Source organism: Bradysia coprophila, unplaced genomic scaffold (assembly GCF_014529535.1).
Source record: "Bradysia coprophila strain Holo2 unplaced genomic scaffold, BU_Bcop_v1 contig_232, whole genome shotgun sequence".
NCBI lineage: Eukaryota > Metazoa > Arthropoda > Insecta > Diptera > Sciaridae > Bradysia > Bradysia coprophila.
In genome coordinates, this window is record NW_023503493.1 from 11,702,363 (window position 1) to 11,717,341 (window position 14,979).

Below are 14,979 nucleotides of genomic sequence, written 5' to 3' on the forward strand. Positions count from 1 at the left end.
AAAGCTTCAATTGAGTTTTCACATGATATTCAACCAAAAAATAAATAAATCCCATCACCGACCGATGCAGAATAATCTTCCATAATTCACCATCTAAATCAAATTTCCTTATCAGATTCAATGTGCTAGTGTGTCGTGCACACCGCGAATCGTTTGCGGTTAGTCATCGCCGCAAATTGTTATGAACAAATACACAACATTCATAAAAAAAACGGAAATCTTACTCACCACTACATGACTTTATGTTTGATTCAGTTTTGCAGCATCAAACCTCCTCCAACGCAACATGTATATGCCACCACTCTCTTTCATTATGCACTTTATTTGTTGTTTTCGCATTTATGAAACATTCAACATCCGAAAAACCATTTTGCTCTCCCATAATGAGTAATCGTTCAGTTAAGCTGAATAAAGTTAACGAAACATTTTTCAAACGATTTTATTCTCTTCTTCGCAAAGAAGAACTCCTCCGAGTCTTTCAGTTTCACCGTCTCAACTTGACATGTAACCACTCAGTGCATCGTAACTTTTTGATCAGTCTACATCAACATCTTGAGCCGAATAGACGCTCATAGCCGCTACATACTTTACCTGTTGTGTATAGTCGCGGTGTGTTATAATTTTGTACATTTTTTTTTCTCTCGATAAAAGCGGAGGTGTTGTTTCAGTCGGATGAGTGGTTGGATTGGAAATAAATTTATTTTCAATAAATTACAAAAAAATTGTGAAATTGTTTATGTTTCCTTCCTATGACCAATTATAGAAATTCTTTAATGTCGTAAACATTGAGAGTGTGTTCGGAAAATATTGTTGTTCGTTTTGGCGTTTTTGTAAAAGTGAGAAGTATTTGCCTCCTACACCAATTAATTTTTTGTTCGGCGGTTTCACAACGAACAATAGACAGAATTCAAAAGTTTAAAATTTATTCTGAACTTAAGTGCGGATTACGTTCATTTATCAGTTTACCGTCAAAATTAAATTTTATTGAAACAAAATAGAATGTGGATTTTGTATAAAAAGACATCATTCTAACCGTTATATCCAAGATAGTGTTGAGGATACATGCGGTATTGGTCACACTTCCATACAAGAAATGTTATACTCGCTTGACGGATTGATTGAAATTGTATAACCAATGGTAAGTTAATTATTTGTTTGCTAATATGGATCTAGAGTGTCATCCTTATTTCTAACAAAATTTACGAAATAAAAATCAGTGGGACTTTTGTTCCAAATTTGTCTGGTTCTACAGTCACAATTCTGATTATGCGCCACAATTTCTAAAAAATCTATGAATCACTTAGTAGTTCTCTTTATTTAAATATGCGAAAAAAAAGGCTGCTCACAATGATGCAGCCCGTAAAAAAACGATCTTTTCAAAAATCAAAGGTTACAAAACATAAAAATCATCTACTCTATCCGTATATCACTTATAAGGTCGTTTCAGAAATCAATGTAAAATTTTGAGAGACTTTCGGTACTGCAAGTAAATAGTATCTCTATCTTGCAGTACTTTCTTAATTTAAATTGTAGGATCACGACAATGCGATTAGATTAGCATTTGGAAGTCGATAATTTAAACCTTTTACTGATATTGCACGTTCAAACAATTGAAGTAAAAGAATTCATTTCAATCTGCTGAAAATATCTAAGACAAACTGAAGTAATAGATTCGATAACTTTTCTAATGATCCCAATCCGTCCAGAGTTAAACCGAAGGAGTTAAGAAATTGATTCAACTTTGAAATAATTTCAAATTATGAAAATTGAAAAGCGATCATTAGGCATTTACTTCCGACTTGTTGCTTCCAAAGACCATTGCCAATAATCTGCAACGTTAAAAATACCAGTGAGCACTTAAAATTATAGATTCATGCTCAACAGTGACTGTTGTTTGCAGTATGCGTGGTATACGTGCATTTAATATGGTGACTATTTATCTGTAATATTTGATCGTTAAAAATAAGCGAGAAAAAATCAGAATTTGAATAAGTTGATGATCGCTTTGAACCAACCATTTGATAGACGCAAATATTATCAAATCACAAATATATTTATCGGTAGAAAAAGTCCCTGATGATTGCGTGCCAGTCGAAATCCGGTTAGAATTAGATAAATAAATGTTAGGTGCAATTTAAATAAAAAATAGTTTTCTCGTTGCTACCTTTATCGAGGAGTCTGTTACTCCTTTTGATCTGATCTATACATAAATATTCACAACAAAACAAAATCTTCTACTTCATTGGTTTTAACATAACATTGGTTTTCTATATGAAGTGAACACAAACTAGAGCCCAACTTGTAATTTTGTCGCCAGTGATCGTATATCAGGAGGGTATTTATTTCTATTATCAGCATTAAATTTGATGCTAAAATGCACGGTGAAGCTGCAGTTTCTTTAAGAAAAAAACCAAATTTATCGAAAGCACACATTTGCTATGTTAACTTTTCGTTTCAACTTTCCCCGTATAAAATTCTGTCAAACCACTGTGATCAAATTTACAAAATTGTGAAGCTTAACGCTGGTGGAAAACCCTTTCGAGCACGAAATATAGTCGAATATGATTCGTTTGCAAAATATTTTAACAAAAATGTCCAAAACAAATTGTTTCTGCGACGGTGAAGTTTAAGCTGAATTACACCGTCGCAAAATACAGAAGTAAAGATGTAATAAACATCAACAACACCACCTCGGAGACGATTTTTTTTGTTTCACGAATTTTCCTTTTTTATTGTTTTCACAATCGACTTTCGACTAAATTAATTTTAATATTCAACCTCACATAGTCCTAACATAGTGGCTCATGATCTAGGATTTTTTTCATAATTTTTTTTTTTCGATAAATGCTACTTTTTGAAGGAGTAAAGAACCTCTGTAGCTTTCAATATGAACAATAACGTTGAATTACATGTGGAGCTACTATTGGCGAATATTTGTAGACTTTACTTCGAATTTTCATGTTTAAAAAATGGCATTACACAATAGAAAAGAGAATTATTTGCCTCACTGGTGCCTAGTTAATACCACTGTCAAAAATATCTTCGAAAATCTGCAATAAATTGTTGATTCTCACATCATCGGCTAATCCCTAACACTTAATAATTGATGTAAAACCTACTACCTACACAGAGAGTTCTCCTCATTGATATAGTTTTTACTGATCGACAGGATTTTTAATTTGAACTCGTCTCAAACTCGTGAAATTTAAAATGTTGACCAGTCTACAGTCTTCAAGTGTTTGCAAGGATTCGATTTATTCAACACATTTTATTGACTTTCACGAGAAAAGATCTACAATCATCCACTTAAAATGTATTGGTCCTTGAAACACTAGACTAACGAAACTTGCTCGTGTTGTTAATAACATGTTAATTTAATGCAGAATCTAGTGGTTTAAAGTAGAATGAACGACTATCGATTGAAGCTATAAAATTTATCAAACACTTCGAACGAACGTAGTCTGATTGTATGACGATGAAACTGTGCATTTGTTCTCTGAAGTGGTCTTTCGAATATAAAAGAAATCAGCACTTCAGTAAAGAAATACCTAAAATTAGAAAAATGCCCAAGAATTGGTCACTCACCATCACCATTCACAAATCATGTTCTTTTAATTGGTACCACCATCTCCAAAATATGTAGTCGCCATCTCCATCATCTATTACGTTCCCTATAACATCCAAATCCATACGACAGAAAACCAATAATCTGACTGAAGTTTTCGAACTAATTAAAATGTGCGCCCTGCTGTTTAATATCAACAATTTCGACGAACTGTTTATCACATTCTACAGCTTTCTATAGGCATATAAGCCGGAAAATTAAGCCAAATTATAACGAAATGGCCATCATCACTAATTTATTGTTAATCAATGTTACATGTAAATTTAAAAAAAACATCGATACACACTACCAGCCTGGCTGACTGTGCAACACCACACAAGATAAATTTTATTCAATGATCAACATTAATTTAATGGAAACATGGATTTTTAACACCTCCATATCTTTAAGTCAGTAATTTCGTTAACATAAATTCGAACACAGAACGAAAAAAAAAGAACCAACAACCAGCAACAACAATCCTTCACCACCGGTATAATCGAATTCCGTAGTTAATGTTAAACATCACCAAAACGACGAACATATCGACGAGAGTGAAAAAAAGCGCTGCATTTTATTAATATTTCGTTCTTCTCTCATCTTTTAATTAAAATTGACACTTCGGTTAATAATTTATTAGAAAATCTCTACTGCATTTATAATAAATGAAATGCTTTTCGTTCCATTCGCCTGGCAACGGAACGACATATTATATATGAAGGCAGAAAAAAAGGCCTATATAATGTTGCACTGCACACACGGTTGCTCCGTGACAGTTTATAGCTAGCCACACTCTACGGTATGCCCGTAATTTCTTATGATAAAATATGTTGCACTCATTGGACTGAAAGAATTATTTTCTGTCAACATGTAAAATGCATGTCACCTCTGGTAGTGGCTACAAATGGCTGATAGTAATACATTAATTGTGCGGTGTGAGTTGTTTTATATCCTGCCCAAAGGTGATTTGTGAAGTTAATGATTATGAAGAAAAAAAAAAACAAATTTCGTTCGTTCATTCGCGTACATTATGTACATGAATTACGCATTACCCGATAAATAATTACAAAATTGCATTCCTCTTCTTCACCTTAGCCTGCAAATTACTTGAATTTAAAAAAAAAATAAGAAGAAAATAAAATTTATAAAAATATCCCAGCCGAGCATAGCATTATTTCACATTTAATACAAGTAATCGGAACAGCGGTACGGTATTTTATACTAAAAGTCTCCTCTGACGACCAAATTTTTCTTTTCTTTTTTTTTTGATTTTCTGTACACCTCGTAAGTGGTGAAAAAAAAATTAATTGAGACCCAGTCGACAATAATTTTAATGTTTAAGTCCGATTAAAAGAATTACCAATGTAAAACATCAGATTACTGTGTACGGAATATAAATTTTGTTTAAATTAGAGATCGGTGATGTGTCTTGTCATTATATTATTTTCCTGAAACCCATCCATCCATTCGAATAATGTCCAAACCCGCATCCATCGAAAAAATTCGCTTTTCTTCATATTTACATCACTAAATTGTAAGACTTAATTTTTATGGATATTCTCCATCAGCAGAGATGATATGGGGAAAATATGTTGAAATTGATAAGTTAGACACATTTGCGTGTCTCGTATTTCAATTTTCAAAAGATATCAGAATCCTTTTAAAAAAAATGTTCGACCGCAATAACGACCACGGATGTGTTAGCTTTAAATAAATATAAAACGTAGTTTTGGTTGTAGTCGTTTGACCTGCTCCGAGAAAAGTCAACAATTTAACGAAATTTACATAAACTGCTGAATTTTCCCAGAGCTAAAATGAAAATTATTTATGAACGGTAAACTGCTGACTTCTTGTCCTTCTTGACAAGATTTTAGTTGGATGCAGAGACTATTTTTGGGAAAACCACTTTTCCATATTTTCTTGCAATTTTCTAGAATTTTTTTTTGAAATATGTAAGAAATTTCTGGAAAATATGGGCAATTTTAGGAAATATGAATTTGTTATTTGTCAGTTATTTCTTTAAAAAATTGAGACGAAAGTCGTTATTGTCTTGCAGAAACTGCAAACGTATTGCATTGTAGTGTAATCAGTAAATCTGTTACTTCAATTGATTAAACATTTTGTGTTTAATACAAAATCTTCTACTTCGTTTGTTTCAACATAAATTTCGCTACATAAGAACACGCTGCACGCAGCTCAACTCTTATTTTTTGTCGTCGTCGACAACAGATGAATAGCTATAATAGCACCAGAGCGTGTCTAACATAATTAACCAGTGATTAACTTGATGACGAATCAGTGATTAAAAAGCATTAAACTAAAATTAATCGTAAAATACAGTGGTTAATCAATGATATTATTCAAATTAATCATGTTGCTGATTAAGCATGTTAATCAAAGAATGATTTTCCCCTCACGCCAGAGTTTCATACTACAGAATTTCATATCTTCTACACTCGTCTGGTTACCAATACCCGTACCGTTTCACCTTTTCAGCTAATGAAATTCTTTCAATTGCAATAATTTGCAACATAATTTACTGAACAGACAAATTGTCGTCAAAATAAACTTTGTTGGATTTACTTTTTGCTGTTAAGCTGTTACATAATCATCATTGCTGTGTTGAGCGAATACATTTCAATTTTTTTTTTAAATTAATTTTCATCAAAACCAACAACGACAACAACACAAAAAGAGGTAAATTAATGATGCAGAAAATATAGCAATGTTTGTTGAACCGACCGGTACATATTCATAAATTTTCAAAGCGATATATAAAATGTAACAAATTCCAACCCATCCACACTCCATTTGAAAACACTGAGAACACACAAAAAAAAGACAGAAAAACAAGGAAAATATTTAAAACGCTCAAACATTGAGAAACAAGAATAAAACGACGTAACGTTCATACCATTCACATAACAGAGCATATAAAGCAAGAAAAAAATCTGAAAAAGAAAATATCGAAGAACAAGTAGCTATCCCCATAATAAGCGCTCTAGTAAGAAAACCGTGTAAAGAATAACATCTTATGCTTTGCACATTCCGCGAGAGTAACATTTTTGACATGTTACATGGTATCGATGCGATCATTTCTTACATTTATTACAAATTGGAATGGCTAAATATATTTTTTTTTTCATCTGGAATTAGGTTCGCGTCTGCCCAGAATTGGTCATTTCGACATTTTTTATGATCAACAATCCAATTTTTTTGTTTCTTTTTTTGGAAAGGGGCAAAAGAAAAATCTGAGACAGAAAAAATCATAAATTCGTTTAAATGAATAAAGTAAAAAATTTGTAATGGCAAGACCCATAAAATATTTAAATTAAATTGAATGTTGAATTAATTTTATTGCGTTTCGTTTTGAATTCTTTTTTTTTCGTTTTGATTTTGGTATCACATTCGCTCATATGTGTATACAATACATAATGCCAATTAATTCTTTTTTTTTCGTTTTGTGTTTTATATAAAACGCAAAATAATAAATTATTTGACAAATTTCCATCGTTTTTCCGTTCGTAGCATAAACTATTTAATCGGGACAAAATGTAATTATTGTTATTGTTCATTAAGTGGATTCATATTTTATGTGTTGAAGGAGCGGCCGTTTTTTTTTCTGTTACAGCATTGTAGTGCTGGCTGATTTCATATGCATGAAATTATGTAATTATGTTACATCCGCTAAACTTCGAAGAAAAATATAAGTAAAATCAAGAACGTTCAAAGGTTAGAAGAAGAAGCATAATACTGAAAATGTAACTTTGCTTTATGTTACACAATAACCCTCTATATAGCTTCACTAAACATAATAGCTGCTTTAACATGAAGTCTCTGAGAATAAATCGTTTCAGTTAAGAGTATCACTAGTAAATAAGAAAGACAGACTTTAACAAAGTTTGAAAAGATTGTTGAACATCTATGATGTACAGTTTCGTCTGATCATAATTTCCCCTCAGCGAGAAGCGTATGGATTTTGTGAATGGTCTTGTATTAAATCTTGGAAAAAATTGACGGATGCGATCAATATCTAGAGCTTACGTTTGTGTGACAATTGTGAATCTAAGCCCTAAACTGCTTCAGGAATTTGAATTAGCCATTGAAAAACAGCAACCGTATCACTATGTAACGATAAAGTCTGGTACTTCTTTTGTTTCACGTAGCGTTTAGTGTTTGACATCAAATCTTTTACTTCTTTTGTTGAACTGTTTTACGTCCTGCTATAAAGGAGTGTATTGACCGGAGCTTTTTGTTGTAGTCAACAACAGATTTCACAAATCAGGATGATTTCACGATGACAAAGAAAAAAATCTAGAATGTCAGGATCATGAGGTCTTCCCATTTTAAGTTAAACTGGACGTCCTGACGTTATTTCGTTATCTAAAATCAGGTCAAAAATTTACCTAATTCGGATGCATAGGTTACACGTGCTTTGATTCGAGTAGTCATATGACAAGAGGAAATTTAAGTGTTCAATCTCAAAATTTTACGACAGAAATAGGTCACGCTCCTGACGTTATTTCGTTAATTACAATCAGGTCAAAAATTTACCTAATTCGGATGCATAGGTTACACGTGCTTTGTGTCGAGTAGTCATATGACAAGAGGAATTAAAGGTGTTCAATCTCAAAATTTTACAAGAAAACCATGGGAACCATTCAAACATTCGTTTCTATTATTTTCAAACATCAACAAAGTAGAGTTACTTATTGCATCTGGTGCAAAGTGCTTAGGCACTAGTTATGTATGAATTATTTTGGTAAAACATTTTCTTAGGTTTTCCTATATTTTCCTTAGTTTTCAAAAAAAAAATATTTTTGGGAAAATTTAGGAAAATATGAAAGAATGGTGTCCTAAAAAGTCCCTAGTAACTTTGCACCAAGTTTCATAGAGCTGAGTTGCATAAATAGCTATTTTGCAACTTTTTTTTAATGATAATTCATTAACCAGCTTGCGTTTGTTAAACGGCTTCGATTTTTCATTTCCCATTCACTCACAATCTAACTCAAATCGACACCATCAATTTGTAATCGTTTCATTGACAAAACAAAACTAAGATCAAATCTAAAATCAAACGTCTCTTTTGTATAATATACAACCAACGTATACCCAGAAGCTTCAAAAATGTTCAATAACATTATTTGTTTTCGTTTAAATGCTCAATGGGAATGTTATACACAATGCATTGTTAGATTTGTATACAGCGAAAAAAGAAGGTATAACCTGCGTGTAATGTATTTTTCGTTGAATTCAAATTAAAGTCAACAATTTCACGGTTCTTTTTTTCTTTCAAGAATTACTTGTATGAATACATTTAATGGGCGGTAGTTCGAACTGCCGAGATTATATTATTTGCATAGCGCATTGTTTGTGGCGTTTTTTTTTCTTTACTCTCCCGTATATTATATATGTTTATGCGCTGCACGCGCGCTCACTATTCAATACATGACAAATAAATATAAAAGGCAAGCAATAATGCACCACAGAGAATAAAAGAATGTTTGAATTCATCAAATATAAATTGGAATAGAATACACACTCGCGTTTCCTGAATCTCGGTAAGAGTGGACTGGTCAAGTTGTTATAATTGCGTTGATAGTTTAACCTGCTACAAAGGCCATGCATATAACCAGTATTATTATCGGGTCTATTACTTCCATCGATCAAAGTATTCTTAATCGGTTGATTTCAAATCTTGTACTTCAATTTTTTAACATGCAATTTACTATATAAAGGACCATATATGAACCAGAGCTTGTCATTATTTTTGTCGTCGTTATCGATAACAGATGAATAGCAGTGTGTCCTGCAATTTCTAAAATCCAATTTGCTTACGAAATAATTCAATTCAATCAATCAATTCAATTCAATTAATTTATTCATTTAACATAATCATAAGGCAAGTTGCCTTGTTTCATACACAATAGCTAATTGTAATATGGAAATATTATTTTTTTAAAGTAAGATTTAACACTCTTAAACTGAAAAGAAAAATTTAAAACTGAAAACAAATCCACAGAAACGTTCAAAACGACGAAATGATACCAATATTAGCTGGCGTAAACCCATGAATAATATGTCACTTAACTATGCTATGCACTCTGACAGTAGAAGTCCATGAGCAATCTATTAAAGTCACCAATAGTTACTTCTTAACTTAAGTTACGGATCAGAATTAATTTTACAATTGGTCTTTTTGATCTATGACTTCCATCTATCAAAGTATTTTAATCTGTTTATTTCAAATCTTGTACTTCAATTTTCTTAACATGTATTTTTAAAGGAATGACCCAGATTGTCATTATTGTTGTCGTCGTTATAGTTAACAGATAAAAATGCGAAAAACTGGTTTTTGTTGACACGCTAATAAGTCATTTTCTGGTCGTAAGACAACAAAGTACCGTACTGTCTTGCTGGGATTTCTTTTGTTTCGACATGTGAGATATATTCCTCGCCTTCGGCTCAAAATACAACCTTCCCGCACGTCACAACCAAAAATGTCCCAGCTACAGTAATGTACTGTAATTCAATAGAATGTATGTTAAAACTAATGAAGTAATAGATTTAGTACCAAACTCTAGATAACAATTTAAACAATAGATGGAACAGATTGGTTGATTTTACTGTGATACGATGGTCGTTTATTAAAGGTTCGGTGTTTGTGTGACTAACTATTGCAATCCTTTCAATGATTTTGTATCTATTTTTCGCCGAATTTCTTAGTTCATTTTGAACAATTTCAATCTTCGAAAAGGCGAAATTTTTTTAAATATTACATCAAACAGTAACACTTACAGGAGTTAAGGGTAGACATTCTTACTTCATTAAATTTAAAGAAAATTTGGCTGCGACTCAATAAAATACCAAAAATGTATCTAACTTGAGGAGTGTGCTCTCATTTATCCAATTAAATGACATGAAATACTTAGAGAACACGTACAATTGTATGAAGACAAATGAAAGGTTTCAGTTATCAAAAAAATGAATCGCTCGTCAGTTATTTACTCGTAATTTTTTCTCTGCATCATTAACAAAACTAAAGCTCACATATCTGTAACAAGGTCATTCCTTAACAATCACCGTCTTGACTGCACGGTGTAATTTTTCGTGTTTTATAAAATTCACATTACGAAAATAAGAGCTGTCCGCTCGGGTAAAATTATATAAATCATTTTACTTTACCTCAAAGGTATCCATACAAATATACCCACGGACCGAGCATTACAAATTTCTTATCGCCTATTAAACATTTTGATCACGTTCAATATGATCATTTTCTGAAGATTTCGGAACTTTATTAAAAGAAAAAAGAAAAGAAAATTGCCATGGCCCAGCAACGAAATGTTTATAATCACGGAAAAAGAGACGAATCAGAGACGAAGGACACGAGAAAGAAAAGAACGAAAAAAAAAATATCCGCTCAACGAGCGCAAATGTAATACTATCGCGCAAAAAAATAATTGTCAGCGATCACGCAATGTAAATGTTTCAGTTAACAAGGTACCACTTTCGTACATACGGTCTCCACTCATTAACATGAGTAGCGCGATATAATGATAATCATTCAGAACAATTTATTTTAATTTTTTTTAGACAAGTTAATTTGGGGGCTTTGAACATTCTTTTTATGGCACTTTATGTTGGTAATTAGCGTCAGTGTAAATTAATTTAAAATATTTTCGTTGAGTCGCTATTAAGTTGTATTTTCATTCACGTTAGGTAGGAACGGAATGCATTATTTGGATCAATATTATTATGGTGGTTGTTGGTGTATAATCAGATATCAATGTTCCGCACCAAACTTTTATAGTGGGTAGAGTCTGAATGGTTTATATGTCGGTAGTGCGTAATGCAGTCACTTTCACTTTAATAACTAAAATGACACTCAAATCAAACCATTTATCTCGTTGGTATGCACGCTGACAACCATTCCTAGTTTAATGCAGACCCAGATTGGCGATATTGGGCTGGATTTTCTGTTACTTAAAATTTCTATATTCCGAGTAGAACTTGCGCCTGTACTAAATTTAGGCGCCCGTTAAGCAGATCGCCCGACGCACCTTTTGGTAGCCAGTGCGGGTCTGTATCAATATATCATTAGCTGAAAAAGCCAAATAAAATGAGCTTAAAGCTCGCAAGAGAAGCTTATGACTGGAGTGTGTAATTTATGTGCGCCCACAAGATATTTCAATTTATAAAGCCCCATTTCTAACCAGTTTATTATACCATACTGACAAGATTTCACTGTTTACGAAAGAGTACAACTCGATCGTTCTATTATAATCCTAAAAATTAATTCGATTACCATGTCCACTACAGACTATTAACTCCTTTCGTTCTTTTCCTTTATTTCCAGATCAATTTCACCCCTTCAAGCATCCACCAAAATGCATCATAGAAATCAACTCGAAATGGAATCCATTACCTTCGATGAAATGCCCATGCACGAGTCGGATGAAAGTTGCAGTAAGAAAGGAGAAAAATATTCGCTGCGACAGCGGCAGCGACGACAGAGCAGTCGAAATAAAACGAAATCGGACCAATCGTCAGTGGTGCCAAGTCAACCGAATGAGCCACGGAAACCGAAACAGAAGCCAAAACCGAAGGCGGCACCACTCAGTAAATATCGTCGGAAAACGGCTAATGCGCGAGAGCGGACCAGAATGCGTGAAATTAACAGTGCGTTTGAAAATCTTCGTAAATGCGTTCCATTGTCGATCAGTAGCGGAACACCCACATCGACCAATGAAAAGTTGACGAAAATAACGACGCTCCGGCTTGCTATGAAATACATAAGGACGTTAAATGAAGTGCTGACCAAACCGAACAGTGATCAAAATTTCCATATCAGCCATTCCATCAACAATAACAACAACAGTAGCAGCAATAACAATAATTATTTCAGTTCGAACAACAATACTACCGCGAGCACAAATTCGAAAGACTTGCTAAGTGAAATGCTATACCAAGCAGCACACATACCAAAACGGGCCACGTATAAATGCCAGACGAAAGATCGATCCAAGTACTACAATCAAAAGCTGGAGATCAGTCCCTGCCTAACGCCGCCTATGGATAGTCCCATTGATATGGGTCTGATGTTGGAATCCGATGGCGAATCATTACATTTGTCCGAACCGTGTCTCAGTCCACTGTCGCAAAATATGAAACCGTTCAGTTGTGCAACCGGTGGTGCGATGGAATTGGGTCTATTTTTGGAATCGGATACCGATTCGCTGCAATTGTCTGAACCATGTTTGAGTCCACTCGGTGGGCTGGATTCGTTGAATCCATTCGGTGATTTGTTGCACACAGGATTTTCGGAGCATTCCAGTTTAGATATTTATTTATCGTGACATGTGTGACATTATATGTTACGTGTACAGAAATGTTTAGAATTTTAAAAATTATTTATTTTTTGGAGGTCAAAATATCAAAAACCGATTTCTTAGATTTACCAATAATAATCCCAGTGCAAAAAGTATATTTCATTCCCGGAACATGTTCTCATTGTGTCATAATAGGCTTAAAGTCATGTACAGTGTAATTTTACCTGGATTTTGCAAAAACCTAGCCACAGAATTTATGATAATTGTCTAGGCGCTTTAAGTAGGGCGAATGTTTACAAAATTTATTTATTTTCGAGCCGAAGTCGAGCCCTTTAATAGAGCACACCAAGTCCATATCTTAGCAACTTACTAGACGAGAGTTATGGAATATTTTATGTTTATGATGTTAAAAAAAATCTTCTTCAAATCATAGAAGAATTTTAGAAAATCCTTTGAAGATTCCGAAAAACCTTTTAATAGATGGAAAATTTATTGTTTCGACCCATGAGATACAGTCCTCGCCTTTGGCTCGTACTGCAAATTTCCACACGTCTCAACAAGAAATATCCCAGCACGACAATAATGTACTATTGAACTTCGATGAAGCGCGAATAATTGCCAAGTCTTATTTTACTCACCTGGCTGGTATGTTTAGTGATCAAGTGGTAAAAACACAGTTTTTTTTTCACATCGTCTAAGCAAGGTCTGATGAAAATCACCTTTCACCGTATCTGGTACGTCAACCTTTCATAAACAGCAAACGTATCGACATATTATCGGATCTATTACTTCCTTTGATGTGACAAGTTTCAATATATTGATGCAAAATCTTTTACTTCATTTGTTGTAACATGCATTTTGTTATATAAGACCACATTACTCAGAGGTTGGTGCTTGTCTTTGTCGTCGTTATCAATAACAGATGCATAAGTCGTTCGTAAAAGATGATATCGACTACTTCATTCATTGTATGAAGGAAGAGTTTCTGAGAAATAGGTGTGCTCCGTTTAGCCGTGTTATTTTGTGGTAATAAAATATGACGATGCTGGTGCTACCGTTGTTACTACAACGATTTATATAGGAGAAAATCATAGACATGTTGATTGAAGCAATCTCTTCGAAGCGAATGCATTATACAAATAAAGGAAAAGATTCAACAGCTTCGCGAGTTTTCTTATACGTCTTCCTCGAGTAGAAATAACTTGAATATTGTTTACGTATCTCGAGGCAACTACTTGTCCCAGATCACTCACGTCTATCTAAGCGTCTCAGCTCTCTCACAATTCTGTATGAAGATATTAAATTGGAAATTTAATTTTTTTTATTTACTCTGTTGCCAGTTGATCGAAATAATCTAATAAATGGAATGAATATTTTGCAATTTACCCTGTCAAATCACTCAAACAAAATCATTTACTTTTAATTTAATTTTATTGTGCATGTCAAATTAAACTTTTGCTTATACAAATACAGCGGACAGCGGCCACAGATATTCATATCATATATGTATCGTTATGCGGCATTAAACTAAATGCATTTTCTAAATGTGAAAATGAAAAGAAACAAAAAATTCACTAAAATAATCTTCATCACACGCATATTAGATATAACTCAGTATATGTATGTCCAGTGTGTACGTACTCTATCAATGTAAATATATATATTTTATACCATATCAGCTCTGTTACAAATGGCATTTAATTAAAAAGCAATTTATTTATTAAATATAGAATTAAATAAACGTAATTTTAATTGAGAAATTCCTTAATTAATTGTTTTGTACAAACTCTTTTAATATTGATCGTTGTTAGATAATAAATGTAATTTTTGTAATTTAGTTTTTACAATTTTCGTCTCTTCTTCCACATACACGTAAAATTTATCTGTAAAAAAAAACTTGTAATTGCTCTGTGTTTATACTGGGAAAAAATAATCCGAGTGTGGGATCCAATTCAATTACTCAAACATGTTTGATAAAATGAGCCATTTAACGTTAGCAAATAAATTTGAAAGTTAACCAAGGCGCTATTTGAAAAATCTGTG

The 14,979-nt window shown here is 33.0% G+C and overlaps 1 protein-coding gene across 2 annotated transcripts; it reads left to right on the forward strand.

Annotated features, from left to right (window-relative positions):
* Positions 1 to 535: 535 nt before the first annotated feature.
* On the forward strand, positions 536 to 13,822 carry LOC119076640 (helix-loop-helix protein delilah). Of its 2 annotated transcripts, XR_005087672.1 has the most exons (3): positions 536 to 1,138; positions 11,964 to 13,598; positions 13,640 to 13,822. XR_005087672.1 is itself a non-coding variant. In XM_037183510.1 (2 exons), exon 2 carries the CDS (start codon positions 11,995 to 11,997, stop codon positions 12,961 to 12,963), a length of 969 nt encoding a protein of 322 aa, XP_037039405.1. In that variant the 5' UTR covers positions 536 to 1,138; positions 11,964 to 11,994; the 3' UTR covers positions 12,964 to 13,822. The 2 variants fall into 2 exon arrangements, 1 of the variants encoding a protein (XP_037039405.1); XM_037183510.1 differs by having other exon boundaries at positions 11,964 to 13,822.
* Positions 13,823 to 14,979: the final 1,157 nt, after the last annotated feature.